Source organism: Perna viridis, chromosome 10, assembly GCF_037379345.1.
Source record: "Perna viridis isolate PV_CMFRI_1.1 ecotype Kerala chromosome 10, ASM3737934v1, whole genome shotgun sequence".
NCBI lineage: Eukaryota > Metazoa > Mollusca > Bivalvia > Mytilida > Mytilidae > Perna > Perna viridis.
In genome coordinates, this window is record NC_142454.1 from 12,351,861 (window position 1) to 12,368,739 (window position 16,879).

The 16,879-nt window shown below is 33.1% G+C and overlaps 2 protein-coding genes across 3 annotated transcripts; one reads left to right on the forward strand and one right to left on the reverse strand.

The window, feature by feature from the left end:
• Nucleotides 1–216: 216 nt before the first annotated feature.
• LOC148604553 (uncharacterized) lies at nucleotides 217–4,294 on the reverse strand. Its single transcript, XM_088549114.1, has 3 exons — nucleotides 4,135–4,294; nucleotides 950–1,128; nucleotides 217–433 (listed from the first exon to the last, which is right to left on the reverse strand). Exons 1-3 carry the CDS (start codon nucleotides 4,190–4,192, stop codon nucleotides 269–271), a joined length of 402 nt encoding a protein of 133 aa, XP_088405240.1. The 5' UTR covers nucleotides 4,193–4,294; the 3' UTR covers nucleotides 217–268.
• Nucleotides 1,707–15,827, forward strand: LOC148604554 (glycine receptor subunit alpha-2-like). Of its 2 annotated transcripts, none has more exons than XM_088549111.1 (8): nucleotides 1,707–1,746; nucleotides 7,338–7,426; nucleotides 8,679–8,758; nucleotides 9,209–9,429; nucleotides 10,286–10,368; nucleotides 12,813–12,950; nucleotides 14,504–14,841; nucleotides 15,448–15,827. In XM_088549111.1, coding segments are annotated over exons 1-8 (1,167 nt in total). In that variant the 5' UTR covers nucleotides 1,707–1,744; the 3' UTR covers nucleotides 15,664–15,827. The 2 variants fall into 2 exon arrangements, with proteins under 2 accessions (XP_088405237.1, XP_088405238.1); XM_088549112.1 differs by having other exon boundaries at nucleotides 7,338–7,411.
• Nucleotides 15,828–16,879: the final 1,052 nt, after the last annotated feature.

Here is a 16,879-nt window from a genome sequence, read left to right on the forward strand (position 1 = left end):
AAATCTTTAAGAATTTTTCATGGGATTGAAAAATTACCATTATTAAACGGTCTTGTTGGAGAAATAAATCGCTCCGTACATCTCTTTTATAAGAAAATAATATATAATATGTATATATTGAAATAAAGCTGTAGACAGTAGGTGAATATAAAGTTCCATAAGAGTCAGCAACAGTGATATAACCTTTATACTATATGGGCACAAAAATGATAAATCTGAATCAGTACTGTGTTTATTACAGAGTTTTACGAAAAGTACAAGTCAGAACTCAATTTCCATTGTTCCTGAGGATTGGGTGTTGTGGCATATATTTGTTTAGGAACCTTCTGAAATATGTGTAGTAGTATTCCTGTAATGACGCGTCCACTCTCTTTGGTGTGGCGTTTTCTGTATTGGTTGATTCTGCGACCCTAACTACATGTATAATCCCTTGCTGAAAGAACAAAAATATGTTTTCATGATATGTTCCACGTGAGTAAGAATCAGTATGAGGCATTCGGGTCTTTCTCATTACTCGTGTGAAAAATCACAGACCTTCAATTGGTCCACATACTTAAAACATTCTAATTCTCTAGTACTTCAAGTTTCTAGCAAGACTCTTATCACAGATTGTCTGATATTTTATATTTTTGCATTTTTACTCAATAGTTTTTGAAATCATTTTGTGATAAGAGCGCTGACTTAAATTATTCGCAAAAGATGTTGAAAATCTCACATGGCTTCAAATACGAATACCCTTGACTCAACAAGTGTGGAAAGTTGTATATTGGCACTTTTATGATTGTCTAAAGTAGGGTTAAAATTTTCTAGTGTCAAGCTTTGCTTTATCATACTTTTAAAAGTTACTTTATTGGACTGAAGGTAATAAAATATGAAAGATATTGGTTTTGAAAAGGTGAGGAAATTGGAGTTAATTACAGTTCTTTTGACAAAGAACAAATAATCCTACCTGCTCTAGCTCAGTACAAGTTTGACAACATTTGTCCCAGTGTCTACGACAGAATCTTCCTGGATTTCTGTGAATACCAAAGCCACTTCTCTGCTTTAAATAGATACAATCAATGTGACCATGTATCCATACTCCAATGTCTCTACAGTCACTATCACTGATGGAAGTCTCTGCCTTCACTGAAATTGTTGAAATCAGGTACTAAAACAATCTTTTTAAGAGATACCAATATTTGCTACTAATGAATCTTATAACCAATGAAAACTTGTCACAATTTTTTACCGACACGTATTTTTTTTTTCTAGAACAGAACAAACATAATTGCACAAAATGTCAAAATGACTTGAAAGAGTAATCTAGGGAACCAAGATTATATTGGTTATCAAAATAATGTAATCTAGAGACAAAACAGACATACACAACAAAGAAGTTAGGAATTTGTAAGAGCTTCGGCCAAAAAAAACATTACCCGATTTTAAGATTTCCTACCTATCTTAGTGTTTGATTCCTACCCTAGCATATTTATCGACATTTTGACAGGAACACTGTTAAACTTAAAATTTTTTCCCCCATCAAGTCATGGTAATAAAACCTGGGAAAAAAGAAACCCTTACTTATCTACCTAACCTTTATAACATTTGTTGAAAACCCTAAATAGAAGTACTTTTCTTTTTTTGCCTTATATACGCTGTTCGGTACGATATATGAAGAGAAATAGCTGGGAAACTACGCCAAGCACCGAAATAATCATGGTTTTGAAGATGTTTACATGCGTGGATCACTGAATATTGAGTAATGTAAGTATCCCATTCAAAGTACGCTAACTAATTAGTATCTGGATCATTCTGATCCACTTATTCTACTAACTTAAACACTTAACATTGACTTTCGACATCAACAATATTAATAAAGTAGGTCAGTGAACATGTAAGTAGATTGTCATATTCTTTTGTTCTAACCCTGACTTTCTTCATAAACCTAAATATACTTAAATTTTCGATTATAACTAGGTCCATACAAGAAAAGAGGGATAAGTTCATATTTTTGTGAAATTTCTAAATAGTGTAAGATTATCCAGAAAACCCAATAGTGAAATAAGTACAAATAAAAAACGTTGGGAAAGTTGACAAAGTTTTATTGGTTATATAGTGGTCTGTGGTGAAATACTTTAAGACGAAATTTAATGACAGTAAACTGCTGTGAGTTATTCTATTACTTGTTTCATTTTTTCAGCATCAGATACTTTTATCGGTATTTTCATCAGAAATGTGAATTTTATGTTGTTAAGAAAGTTAATAAAATATTTTTTTCTACTTTTTATTAACATGATAGACCAATGTTTCAACTTTTCTTACAGAAACAAGAGGTCTCAATAATGACACCAAATATCATGGATGGAACACATAATGCTATATACTCCAAATATACTATCTTACAATACAACACATGCAGTATTGGATCCAGTGTATTCTTGGACTTGGTTACACACGTCGTTTTGTTAGAAAATGTTGTTGACTTTTGGAAACATAAAATAAATGGTAGCCCGAAACCCCCTTTCTATTAATTTCTGGATCATAAACTTACCCTTTTATTAAAGTCTGGATCCTCTCCTGAGCTGTGCATACTTAGTATCAAGTTTTGTTATCAAAGGGAACAATGAAACAACAATACTTGTATAAATTCATTCAAATAGTAACTTACAGAGTCATTACAACAATTTAAATTTAAAATGGTATGCTGCTATTTTGTTCTAATAACATAATAGTGAAATCAACAAATATGATTGGGATACGTTGGTGATTTATGAATACGTATTATATTGCAGTTATTACTTTCTAGAAAGGGGCCAATTAAATAGTTGCATTGTCAATAGGTGAAAGAACATAAAATAACCAAAATAATACACACAAAGTAACAAAAGTAAATGAGCAACTCGGACGCCACTAAAAACTGGGAACATGGACCAGGTGCGCCGGTAGGGTAATAATCTCAGCTTTTCTAGACACACCCGCTCAGTTGCTGATTAAAAGGAAGATGAAAGCGGAATTTAAAGGAAACATATTACACGTTAAACAAATCAGTTCTCATGGCGAAGAGGGTATATCGTAACGAACCTCGAGTTCATGATTACGACCATAAAACTTCTGTATTCATGATATCAATCGTGTTGCAACATAACCCTGTTCCCGAACTCTAATTGTAACGCGATACAAAAAGTCTGCTCGCGCAGTAGTGGCAAGCTCTAGCATGACGTACTGTAAAAGCACTTTAATTCATGGATAAAATTTTCGTAGATTAGGAAAGATACACAAGTTCGTAGATTCTTGAATTCGCGGTTTTTTTAGAATTTCAGTATACGTATCGATGAGAATCTCCTTTTCGTTGGAAACAAAATTTCTTCGCCTGGTATAACGCGAAAACTACGAAAATTGGTACCCTACGAACAATAGTACTTTCCCAATATAAGTTGTGATATACAAACTCCATACGCAGTTGCTAAAGAGATGTTGCCAAAGGAGAAAGGAAAGTTGATAATACGGAATGAAAAGCCATCATGTTTATCGTATAGTTTAGTCAATAGTTTTCCTTTACCATCGATCTCTAAGTGTAAGTCAAGATATGAGGCTGACTTCATACTGTCTGTAGTATCCTTTATCTTAAAAACCGAACATAACCACCGATTGGCAACACGGCGGGTGTATTATCGGAAGCAGGAGATATATACTCATTTTTAAGAGCACTTCTGTGTATCCTGGGTTTTAACTAAGTGGGATACTGGTTGCTTGTTTTTGTCTATAATTTTTTAATGTTTTAAACCCTGTACTAAGTCGGCTGAATTGTTCATGTTAAATACTTAAGAATAGTCTTCTGCATTTCTGGATACAAAAAAACACATGTCTCTGATATATACATGTACTATAACCACGTTTATTTTGTATGTATAGTATGTACTTTTTCATTGGGTCTATCATTGCCAAATATGTGCATCTTGTTTCACGAATCACTTACTCTACCACAGATTAAAGTAACTTTACACTGCTTTTAATTCATACACAAGATATTATCTTCATTGTGCTTACCTCCGAAGAACGTATGGAATTAATTGAATAATCATCTACTTAACGTCAATCCTGAAATACACAAATAGAACTTTTTTGACTTAAGTTGACTTACAGTTGACTTACCATCAATAACAGAACAAAGACCCAGAAGGATGACCAGGAATCCAATATGAACATTCATCCTGGTGGGTGTTCTGGTTGAATATTCAGTTACATAGTGTTTTAGGGTCGTCAATTGCCTATTTATTATTCTGATACTTAAGACTCCACTTATATGTCACTCTAACACCTTTTAAAAAAAGGAAATTTACTCTTATTGGAGATGACTTTGGATAGTGTATATATCACTCAACAAGGCTTTAATTTGAAGGAGGTACTAACTAAGTAATAATCTTACAAGCAGAACTTAATTGGCTGTGTTTAAATATATCTTGAGAACATGGACCCGTATTCATTTACAAGTTCTCAGTTTTCAGAATGCGTGTTCACTTTGTACTAATATGACGTTCAACCTCATGCTAGTCTGCCGTTTATACTTTCTTTTATATAAAGACCGAGCAAACAAACCACCTCTTGGTATTAAATTAAATCTATCTTCAGAGGTGCCTTAAAAACTAGTTTTTGTTCTTCTACAGACAGCAATTTTGTGGACATTTTTTTTACATTTCCGTAACCATTGTTATCATCTGTCTGTAACATACAAATATAGCTGTCAATAATAATCATTCTCAAACGTGGTGATTCGACCTTTTCATTCTCAGTTTTTTTTAATTAAAAGTAAAGAAAAAATCAAATTACACAAAAAATTAAGGAATGAACCAACAAATAACAAAACTAATCATTCGTACGATCTGCTCATTTCGGAAGAAATTGATTTAAATATTTTACGCAAGTGAGAATCTATGTTAAACTTAATATTTCAATTTCATATTTTCTCAATTTTCTTTTAAAAAATACCAAAAGCACTGAAGCTTCATTCCTTGTATTGCACAAGGTAGAACCTCTTAGTGATAGATTTGGCTTCCTAGTATTTTCGCTTTTGTGTACTTCTTATATACACTTAATGTTTGGATTTAGATCTTTCTTTGTATTTGATAATAACGCTGCTGATGAGAGGTTATCACTTGAAACACGTGTATATCATATCGAAATGTGCAATCTTTATATGATCGGTGTCTTTGTACCTACAAAATGTTGCAAATATCCAAAATGTAGATTAATTTCCATATTATAAAATATGATTAAAATAAAATATATACATTAAATGTAACCTCTCCGCGTAATGTCTTTACCATTTCAAAGTTAGACTATTACTGAAGTAAAAATCAATATTCTAGTTTGTATATTTTCGTCTTGATCATACGCTATAGCCTCCGACATGAAGTTTGACATGTAAAACCTATTTAAGAAGACAAAAGATAAACATATATAATGTGTTTTTACATTGTCTCCATCATTAAAACAGCATTTTTTTTTGTGGTAATTGAATTCCTTGTGTTCACAAAGTTTGAAGTGTCAGTCCCTGTAAGATTCAGACAGTAGGTGAAACATGGTTAAAAAACCATCATTTTGATGGTGTAATTTGAATATATGCACCATCAAAATCAAGGGAAAATTTTCCATATCATGCTGTATTATTGAGATATAATTGCATTGAAATGCACTGAAAATGAACATTTCATAGGCAGATGACTCTGTAAAAAACCTCATTTTTCTAGGAGTAATAAAGAAAACCAAGGTCATAGCGGTAATTATAAGAATGTAATCCAGAGACAAAGACCAGACATGGAAAACAGACATATACAACAAAGAACATAAAGTAATTAAAATCATACAAACAAAGTAAAAAAAGCAAATGAGCAACTCGGACTCCACTAAAAACTGGAAGCATGGACCAGGTGCACCCATAGGGTAAGCGTCTTCTGCTTTTCTAGAAACAACCGCTGAGTTGCTCATAAAAAGTCAAGTGCGGGGTAGACAAACGAGGAAAGGAAAACTATGACCCGTTGAATAAATCAGTTTTCGTGGTGCAGATGGATACACCATAACGATCCACGAGTTCATGATGACGACCATAAAACTTCTGTAGTGATGACTTCAATCTTGTAGCAACATAACCCTGTTTCAGAAGCCTATTTGTTAGAGTTCTAGCGCGATACAAAAAGTCTGCGTAGCTTCGGCAAGCTCTGGCATAACGTATGAGTTGTGATATGAACACTCCATACGCAGGGGCCGAAGGGATGTTGCCACAGATTTTATTATCAGATCGGTGGGTTTTTGACATGCATGTTTCTGATTTTTTTTTTCATTTTGCCTGATTCTTACAAACACGTACACTTAACTATTACTTATTGTTTGGGGAAAAATCAAGTAAGTAAATACTAGTAAAATCGTTATCATAAACTTTCAAGAAATTTAATTTTTCAATATTTGAAATGAACTGAGAGTTTTGTCAGCTGTTTGTTAATTGGTTTGGTCTTAATCACCCACAGAATGAGAAGAAAGTACATGGTTTCTTGAATGAATGTGAAAATATTTAACAAAATGTTCTTGCATGTCAAATTTTGTCTACCAATATTTGTGATGGATTTAACGAGAGCTATGTTCCTGGAGTAAGTATGAATCTATGATTAGTGCCTCTTGATGACAAGATACATAAAATGACAACTAGCTTTTAAGGACGTTTGAAAGTATTCCTCACATGTTTTCAGGTTGTGCATAACGATATAATATCGTGGACCAATAACCGAAAAAACTACCACAAAATATAACACCGATGGTTATTGCACATGTATGTACATGTGTCTTCTCTGATTTGGGTAAATATGTAAAACAAATCGAGCACCTAACTGTAAGGTTTAGCTCTTTTTATTGTATTTACTAAAAGTTTAATATTATTTTAAAATTGTTTTTTGAATTATTTATAGTACAAATAATATCATTTTAATTACTGGATTCTCCGAAGTTTCAAAATGTAAAATAATTTTGATAAAACTAATGATAAAACTATTATTTTATTTTAAACAAAAACGTGAAAACATTCTTTAACATCACTATCGCTCTAAAAATAGACTGAATATAACCTTGCGCCTATGAAGAAATAACCTCAATCAGGCAATGACTTGCGGGCTGTTATTTTAGTTGATACGAATAATTTTATTTTGCACGAGAGCCACATTAATCAGTGCAGCAAGCTCAAAATTACTGGTCTCTCATACCTTTCTATCAATTCATAACAATATATTTTCAAACAATAATTACTGGACTTCCTGCTATATGAGATTTAAATGAAGCAATTATTTCATACTATCAAACTTCTATTCTAGGCAAGAAGTGTTGGACTCGCTGTTATATAATTCAACATATGATAAAAGAATACCTCCAGGACGAGACAGGACAGGTACAGTTAGAAATGGTAAAATGACCTGATGTGATGACTGACACAGCCAATAATTATTGTGTTCCATTATTGACTATATATATTCACGCGCCTCATTTACGTATACAAGAATTATGTATGCATCTAAATTAGTATAATTATAGGGTTTCAAAAATGTATAGCTTACCAAGAAAGATTCGTGTTTGGAAAACACATATTTTTTCGGAATCTAGATTAAAAGTTTTAAATGATATATAAAGTTACAGAATAAAATACAAAAGTTAAACACGAGTAAAGTAAATCAAATACATTACCTTAAATTTGCGCACCAATAAAAATATCTTATAGAAAGCAGCAATGCTACGAATATGATCATATGATCAATCCACTCATGCAGTCAACAAAACAAAGAAACACTTCGAGAGACAAATACGCTCTTGTAATGATCTTTCAAAATCCTCCTGGTTTGGGTTTTGATAATACCTTCTACACTCGTTACATAATTGTTCTAGGTAGCCATGATAAAAAAAAAAGCACGTGATCGAAATCTTTGCAATAGTGTAAGTCTTTTCTGAAAATTTGTATGCGAACATAACTTACCGAATGAAGGGTCATAACAAAATTACCGAACTGATAAGTTCTAGGCAGTATTTAAATGGAATATTCAAAAGGAAAGTCCATATAACATGGGCAGAGTAATCAAGGGAACCAAGCGGTAATCAAAAGAATGTAATTCAGAGACAAAGACCAGACATGGAAAACAGACATATACAACAAAGAACATAAATAACTAAAATCATACATATAAAGTAACAAAAGCAAATGAGCAACTCGGACTCCACTAAAAACTGGGAGCATGGACCAGGTGCACCGGTAGGGTAAGCGTATTCTGCTTTTCTAGAAACTCCCGTCATGTTGCTCATAAAACTTCAACTCCGGGGGAGACGAAAGAGGAAAGGAAAACTATGACACGTTGAACAAATCAGTTTTCATGGCACAGCAATCCACGAGCAGTATCAGGGTAAAAACCTGAAAATTGGAAATCACCGCAATGGTCCTGATTTGGTACAGGCATTTAATTGCATTTACATTCAGAAACAATATATGCGCGTCCTTGGAAAAATCATTACCCCTGAAGTTTTGGAAAACTATTAGCATGTCTATTATACAAAATGACAAGAAAATGTTTTTTTATGTTCAGTTTTGTTCATTTATCATACATGTTTATGTCTCGTTTGTATTATGTAATTATTATATAATAGACCTTTTGCTGACATTTTTCCCCCAGAAGCTTCATTAGGTGAACCAACAACTGTTACTGTCAGACTACTGATCTCAGATATATTTGAGGTGGACGAAGAACACATGGTAACACAATAACAAATTTATAATGAATAAAAACGTAATTTGGGTCTTACGTATAAAGTTCTGTTGCATTAAGATAGCGGCGATCATTTTTTAAAGAACTAGTATTAGTATCTTACGTGTGCATAAACTTACTTTGGCAAACAATCAGTTAAAATTACTTACCTGTAAATTAAAACAAATATACAAAAGATACTCGTCATCAATTTCCTCAACAAATTACGGATCTGGTCCTAAATGGTATTGAAATAAAATTAACTCTACTACAGTCATTTAGCATTTAATTGATTCCGAACCTATCAAAACTGAAGACAAATTCACATCATCGTATTGAGTCCTTATAAAAAGGAATCAAAAGAGTTTATGATTACAACATTTCTTTTGTAATATATCAAATATAAGCAAATTCACCAAAGAAAGCAAAAACCTCGACATACATATTCATTGTTTTAGGACTTTTCGTTAACCGTCTATTTCCGGCAGTCATGGGTAGATCAGCGGCTAAAATTCGACGATGACTACATGGTTCTTCAGCTGAGTCATCACGACATGAAAAACGTGTGGACACCCGACACCTACATCAATGAACTAAAGGACGGATATCGACACGACATCGTGAAATCTAATGTTCTAATGCATATAAATTCAAATGGAACTGTATTGTATTCAATGAGGTAATAGATATTCGAATTAACGCGTAATTTACTATGAGAAATACATTTTGTCTACCACTACCATACAAAAGTGTTGTGTCATTCATCTTTTGTCGACCTAAACACAAATTTTATTTAGTTCGACCAAATTTAGCTGTCTTATCCCTGTTTTTGGTTGAATAAGTTAAAAAATATCTTTTCCAACACTTTTTGCAAAGAGATAAACAACATGTGTCTACTTTAAACTTTTTATGTAGCCATATTTTGCCCACCTCAACGCACAAAAGGTTGGGTTAGATATAAAATGTCCAGTAAACACTATGATGTTTTAAGGCAAAGCATGTTTGTGTTGATGTGTTAAGTTAGACAAATTATGTTTTAACGAATATTTGAAGAGCTGAAGTGGTCAAAATATGACTGACGAAAACAAAATAATCGTTTGAGTAAACATACTCTATTTCTCTCAGTTACATTGTTAATGTGCATGGTCTTACAGTCATTATTAATATGCAAATTGAGGTATACTGCTTTAGTCCCACGTATTCAGCAATTAAACATAAACATCTATAATTTAATACTTTATGTCATTGATTATCAGTATTGTTTAACAATTCACTTTCCCAAACATTTTTATTCAAATGGCCTAATTAGACAGGTTAAGTCATTGGAGGTGGGTTGTATATACCTTACTTTTAAGCTTGCTTTTGATTCATTAAAAAGTAATCAATATATTGATCAGTATTCTATGCATGGTTTCTAGATTTTCCAAGCAATTGTAGATTTCAAGTTAACATTTTGAAAGATGCGTTGCTTTGGTCCAAGGCTTTCCCATATAACAGCTGATTTTGTAAAAATATCCCATTTTTGTTCATTTCAGATTAACTACAAAAATATCTTGTTTGATGCACTTTCATCTCTACCCTTTAGACAAGCAGATTTGTACGATTGAAATCGGGAGTTGTATGTATAATCTTTGTTTAGTGACGGTTACGGTTAACCGGTCTGTATCAACGACATAAAATGCAAAGATATTTTGCAACTCACACCAAGGAATGATATATCTTTTAAAATAATATTTGTTATACCCCCACCCTCTGCCCGTGCACCCCAACTCATCAACCAAAATATGATTTTCACATATCCTTATACCTCCCATTTACTAGGGTTCTTTTGATGAATTTTGTCGATTTATTCCCCCCCCCCCAAAAAAAAAAACAAAAACAAAAACAAAAAAACAAAAAACAAAAACTGGGATTCGATTCTACAAGTTATTGACCAACTAAAAGTCTCAAATTTGGTATCATTCGATGGATAATTTAATTTTTCTACATAAATAAACTACGACAAACTAATTTTCAATAAAGAATTTTCAAGAAATGTTAATAATATTAACCTATCCCTAGAAAATTGGTCTTTACTTTCACGTATTCCAGGCCATATAGACGAAGGAATGGTACCCCATACGCACTAAAATTTCCGCGAAAACCCACAATTCGTATGTGGTACATTAGCATTTTTTTAAATTGTGTTAGATACATTTTTGCCAATCATTCAACATTGTTGCTTCTTTGAAACCTTATATGTTTAAAATGATGATAGCAAACAAAATCAAACCATGTTAAAATTGTGATATTTTAAACAAAAAATATACAATGTACGTGTTAAAATGCGTGATAATCTGTAAAATTCTTAAATTTCCCTTTTTAAATAATTTGTCGTCTTCGGGACAATTAAAGCATATTTGCTTGACGATATGACTGATACAAGAAAATCGCCATAATAAATGTCAGATAGACACTGTGTACATTTCGTGTATGCTATAAACGATCATTTCCTTGCACAATTTGACAAGTTTTAGTGAGTAGGGGGTACCATTCCTAAATGTCCAGGAATACGTTTAATTGTGCATTGCCTTGGCTCCTTAGAAAGGTTAGATGATATATAAATGTGTTTGAATGTACAAAAGCTTGTTTAAGGTAGGATACTTGAAAAGAAATTGCCCAATACAGGTGAAATGGAAGAAAATATGAATTCCGAAAATTTCCCTTTCTATGAAAAAGTCATTATTGTTACATTGATACTGAAAAATACGCGCCTGAAACGAGAAGATATGTTAAATACATCGATATATAAACTACTAGTAACCAACATGGTTATTTCTAAATCGATTACATGCTAAGAAATAATATTGTGTTTCATGTTGAGATATTCTTTTCATGGGTGGGGATGGGAATTTTTCAGCTTTTCAGGAAAAGTTCAAATATTCATTACTCGGGCTCATCAGAAAGCTAAGAAACTATTTAATTGTATTTGAATATACAAAAGCTTGTTCGAAATACGGTATTTGAAAAAACAAATGTCAATTACAGGTGAAATGGAAGAAAATATAAACTTCCGAAATTTCCCCGTTTTATTAAAAACTTATTATCGTCACATTGAAACTGACAAATACGTGCCTGAAATGAGAAGATATGTTGAATACATCGATAATTAAAACAATAGTATCCAAAATGTCTATTTCATGCCGTTTATATGCCAAAAAATTAATATATTAGTTCATGTTGAGGAATTTTTTATGGGTAGGAGTGGCAATCTTCCACCTAACTTGACTTGGAAAAGTTCAAAATATTTATTACTTGGGCTCATTCGGAAGCTTAGACACTGTATTAATGTAGTAAAAACTAAGGAAATAACGGATGTTATAGAAATTCTGAAATTCTGAAAATTTCTTTTTTTCTCAATTTTACAATAATTTTACCCTCAAAAAGAAAATCTTAGTGCCTGAATTGATTAGATATGTTGGTTACATCATTATCATAAGTACGAATGCCTAAAATATCAGTTTTACGGTGTCGGTATGCTGTGAATGAGAATTATGTTTGATACTGAAATCAGTTCTCTAGGGGTAGGGGAAATATTTTTAACATTTTTTTTTGGTAAATACTTTCTTGAAATTTAGTGTTTTTCGGTCGGGTAAGGGTACATTTTTTTCATTTTACCCAAAAATCCTAAGTGTTACGGCAACTTTCTTGGTACCATTGTAAAGCTGATATATTGGGCTACATGTTGACAACGATAATCCAATTTGTTTAGTTTGTTAACCTATGCTGTCACAGGAAGGCTTAGACGCTCAAACAATTGAGTAAAAAAATCTATCTAAAAATCACCATGAAGTTGATGAGTGGGGGTGCACGGTGGACCCTCCCAGCCCATTAACTAAACATTATGGCACCCTTCATTCCCAAAATCAGATGATATACTATTTGTCCCCTGCTTTTCTTTCAACATCCGCCTAGTTGCTCCTGCCATATCTGGCATCGTATGAAAAATGAACATATTGTGTCCTCTTGTGGAGATGAACACAACGTTTCAATGTAGAAGTACGATCATTGTTCTTTTAACAGATGGCCACAATGCAGATTACATCGTATACGAATGGCAGAAGAAAGCGCCAGTATCTGTTACCAGCATTAGTTTGCCCCTGTACAGCGTTCCCAACAAAATATCTAATGTTACCAAAATGTTGTATTTTGATGGATTTGGTAAGTAGAAACATGTTTGGTAACCTTTCGTTTGGTTTCTCATCCAGTTTTTCATAAAGTCTATATTGTTGTGAAAAAGGTAATTAAAAATTGATTTGGTATAAAAATACTTCAGACGAGGAGAAATTAACAATGTAATGAGTGTTCATGCAATACTTGACAGTCATATCATCGCAACGCCTAATCTATAAAATTATGAAAATGTACTACTATATCTATTACACCTCTAAGACCTAGTACAAATTCAGCCTTTTAACCAAAGACCTAGTACAAATTCAGCCTTTTAACCAAAGACCTAGTACAAATTCAGCCTTTTAACCAAAGACCTAGTACAAATTCAGCCTTTTAACCAATATTTTTTCCAATGCAGTCTTATATCTATCAAAAAGTAACGATCTTTTGTCTAAATTCTATCAATATTAATGAAGACATCATAATAACAATCACTTAATTATTCTTTTACACTACAATTCGAGTTTTTCTTATTGATATTTTGAATCTGCTGAAACTATTTAAACTAGCCGTTTCCACGGTCTATATTTCACAACGTCTGGCAAATGTAGGCTTTCAGCCCATACATTTCACCATTAATTATCGTTCAGTATTTTCCCTCCCCGTCAATTTTTGTTCAATTATTTTTTGATAACTATTTAGATACAAAAAACAGTCAATATTGACAAAATATGTTTCACCTTAATGGAGGATGATGTCCTTTAAAGTAACCCTACACATTACGAACTTTGTGTACAATTTTCAATAAGCCATGATGTTGTTCTTTGCATGACATTTTGAGTGCTCATCTGAAATTGAGCAAATTCAGTTTCACAGAAAACCACGATATTCGATGTCAGCTCAGCAAAAACCATCAAAAAATAATTTTAAAAGGCTAACAAACATGTTTATTGTCATCTTCCTGTGATTTAAATGTTAATTTTATATGACTGAATTGAAATTACGTAATAATTTCTCCATATGAAGTCAATCATTCGTCGAGTTGGCAAATTTGAATGGCAATATTCACATTGTCAAAGTCGGCTATTTTCTTTCGGATTGTTTGCAGCGGAGAATTTGTTTATTTTATATGGTTTGTGTAAAGAGCAATGATTCCAGCATGCACTTCGGTATCTTCGAACGTCTCCGACGTATAACCCGTTTGTCGCATACGCATCCGATTTGGCGGGAAAACTAACGGTTTTCACCGATCTCCGGAATGTCACGAACATTGTTTGTACACAAATAGATACCAATATGATGGCGGTTTTTTGTATAGGATTATTCTGTAAGGATTTTTATTAACTACTCAAAGCGCAGAAACGTTTCGTAAGTGACATAGGTCAATTAACACAATATGAGTTGTAAGAAAGACAACTCTAGTTCCGAAACGCAAATGTTACGAAAATAAAAATTCAAAACCATATCGAGCGACATCTGACGTTGAGTATATAGAGAGTTGTCTTTAATTGGTCATTTTTATTTCTTTGCATATGCCTACAACGGTACAAACGCAATTCACTTATTTTATTCCAAATAATTCAACATTTATTTCATTTCAGCTGGTGGGTATTCAACTCTTGAAGCAACGATTGAGTTCCGACGATCGATTGGGTACTATTTGATAGAATTATTTGTTCCGGATATACTTATCATTGTTCTGTCATGGGTCTCGTTTTGGTTACACCCAGATGCAGTCCCTGCCCGTGTTTCTTTAGGATGTGTCACTGTCTTGACAATTTCTTCGCAAAGTTCAGCTTCACGAGGGCATGCGCCTAGAGTATCCTACGTAAAGGCTGCTGATATATGGACACTCTTTCAAATCTTATTCGTATTTGCTGCAATGGTAGAATATTCAATTGTCAACGTTTTGGCTCGGACAAAAAGGCCACAGACCAAGGTATCTTAACTATGTCTGATAAAAAAATACGTATTCTATATACACATACAAATTATTCAGAAACTTTCAACAGCATAATGAGTTCGGGCGATGAGAAAAAGTAGTTCTTATATATAAACGGGTGGTATTTGACAACACATGAACACTTACATTATAAATACATTAATATCAATATTAAGCCGGTAATTCACTGAGGGAACAAGTTATACAAAATAATCTGTTTTGCGACCATTTACTCTTGTCAAACTAGGTTATAACGTATCATCTAATAAAAAATAGAAACATTCATTATAATTCAATTTCTAATGGATTCAAGTCCAAATATTGATAATTGAAACATAATACAAATGTCAATACGATTTTGTTTGAGAGTGTACAATTCCAACGTGAAAGTACAAAACCAGGTTATACAATTTAGAATTAACCAATCAGAAATCTCGATACAACTGAATTTAGCATATCTGCAAAAAAGAATTTCGGAGTAAATGAATAACGTTCTGCTCTACTTGTTATATAACTCCAAAAAGAAATTTGTGGTAGTAACAAGCTTAATTCACACACACACACCTTTAAACACCGCTGACATTTATTTTAAATATTTTCCAGGTAAATATGAAGGACCTAAACCTTGCGGATATATGTAATAGAAACACTGACATCACAAATATGGACAATGGAAACCTCGAAATCAAAAGGAGCAGAGACAACAGACCATACTGCCAGAGAGCTAAGAGAATAGACCTGATCTGTAGATCTGCATTTCCTATCGCTTATCTCATCTTCAATGCAATTTTCTGGACAGTTCTTTCAAATGTTGAGTAAAGATGACGATTGTAACTGCCTACAAGTCTATGTCGACTTGATTATTTCCTTTTTTTTTTGTTTCGTGTTGTTGTATTCTTGATATATATTTTGAAATATTCAATTGAAACACTTACATTGCGTTTCTTCTTTCAATTGAAGCAAAAAGCTACATAAATTATAAAACTAATGATATTGTAATAAATGTTTATCGAATACATGGTCTTGTTGTCTTGTTTATAGTAGAAACCATAAGAAATCATTAGTCATGATGTTAGTTTACACTATGAGAGAGCGAGAGTATTTCCGAGTGTTAGCTTCCAATACTTAGAATCTAGTACCCATGATCTCACTTTCCTTAAAGACCGTTTAGAAATATTCCTTTATAAACAAACTCATTATCTTATACAAAAGTAAATATATATCAGTTAACTACGTTGATACTAACGTACAAACAAACTTTTGTTGTTTTTATGTTAGATATGATGTATAGCCATATAAGTATGTAATTCAGTGAAACGCAAGTATCTCGATACGAATCAGAAGGAAAAAAACACCTGCTCATTTAGTTAAAGCGACATCCGTACAATACCAGCTGAAACCGAAAACAAATCATCTAATAACACGGAGATGTTTACAGTTTGCAAGAAAAAATAATAGATATATTGTATAATTCAAAAAATGTGAACATTGCGAAGAAGTGAGTATTATGATTGATTGATTGTTGGGGTTTAATGCCCAAGCAGCAATATGTCAGTTATATTCAGGAGATGGACACATGAAATGGATGATAAAATGAATATGGGATGGGAAACGAGGATAATAGGGTCGAAAATGTTGACCGTGCGAGGAATGTGGCATCTTTCCGAACACGTTGCACCACTATGGTTTGCGGTCAGGTTTTCCGTATTATGGCCTGACGAACCCAGCATGTAACATGCCAGGGGTACCCCATTCCACCATCTGGGGCACACAACCCAGTAGCTCTGTGGGCATAGCGCCCTAGGCCCCGGCCAGTGTTCTGAGCACTATTTAGTCGCCTTTTACGACAAGCATAGCGCTGCTGCGGGCCTATTCTTTTGACAACCGGACAAGCACGAGGCAGTAAGTATTCGCTAAAAGTATTGCCATCGTTCTATAAACGTTTCTCTTCTTATCTTCTTTCATCACAGTATGAGTCCATACTGATTAAGAGGACGACTTTAACATGCCTTTGTAAGATAGTTTTGTGGATCAT

Coding starts and splice junctions, on each gene's coding strand:
- LOC148604554 (XM_088549111.1), top strand. Junction 7,427..8,678: donor GACAGGTACAGTTAGAAATG/GTAAAATGACCT, acceptor TTTTTCCCCCAG/AAGCTTCATTAGGTGAACCA. Junction 14,842..15,447: donor CAAAAAGGCCACAGACCAAG/GTATCTTAACTA, acceptor AATATTTTCCAG/GTAAATATGAAGGACCTAAA.
- LOC148604553 (XM_088549114.1), bottom strand. CDS start 4,192: ATGAATGTTCATATTGGATTCCTGGTCATCCTTCTGGGTCTTTGTTCT. Junction 1,129..4,134: donor TCTTTGTTCTGTTATTGATG/GTAAGTCAACTG, acceptor CAACAATTTCAG/TGAAGGCAGAGACTTCCATC. Junction 434..949: donor CTTGTACTGAGCTAGAGCAG/GTAGGATTATTT, acceptor TTGTTCTTTCAG/CAAGGGATTATACATGTAGT.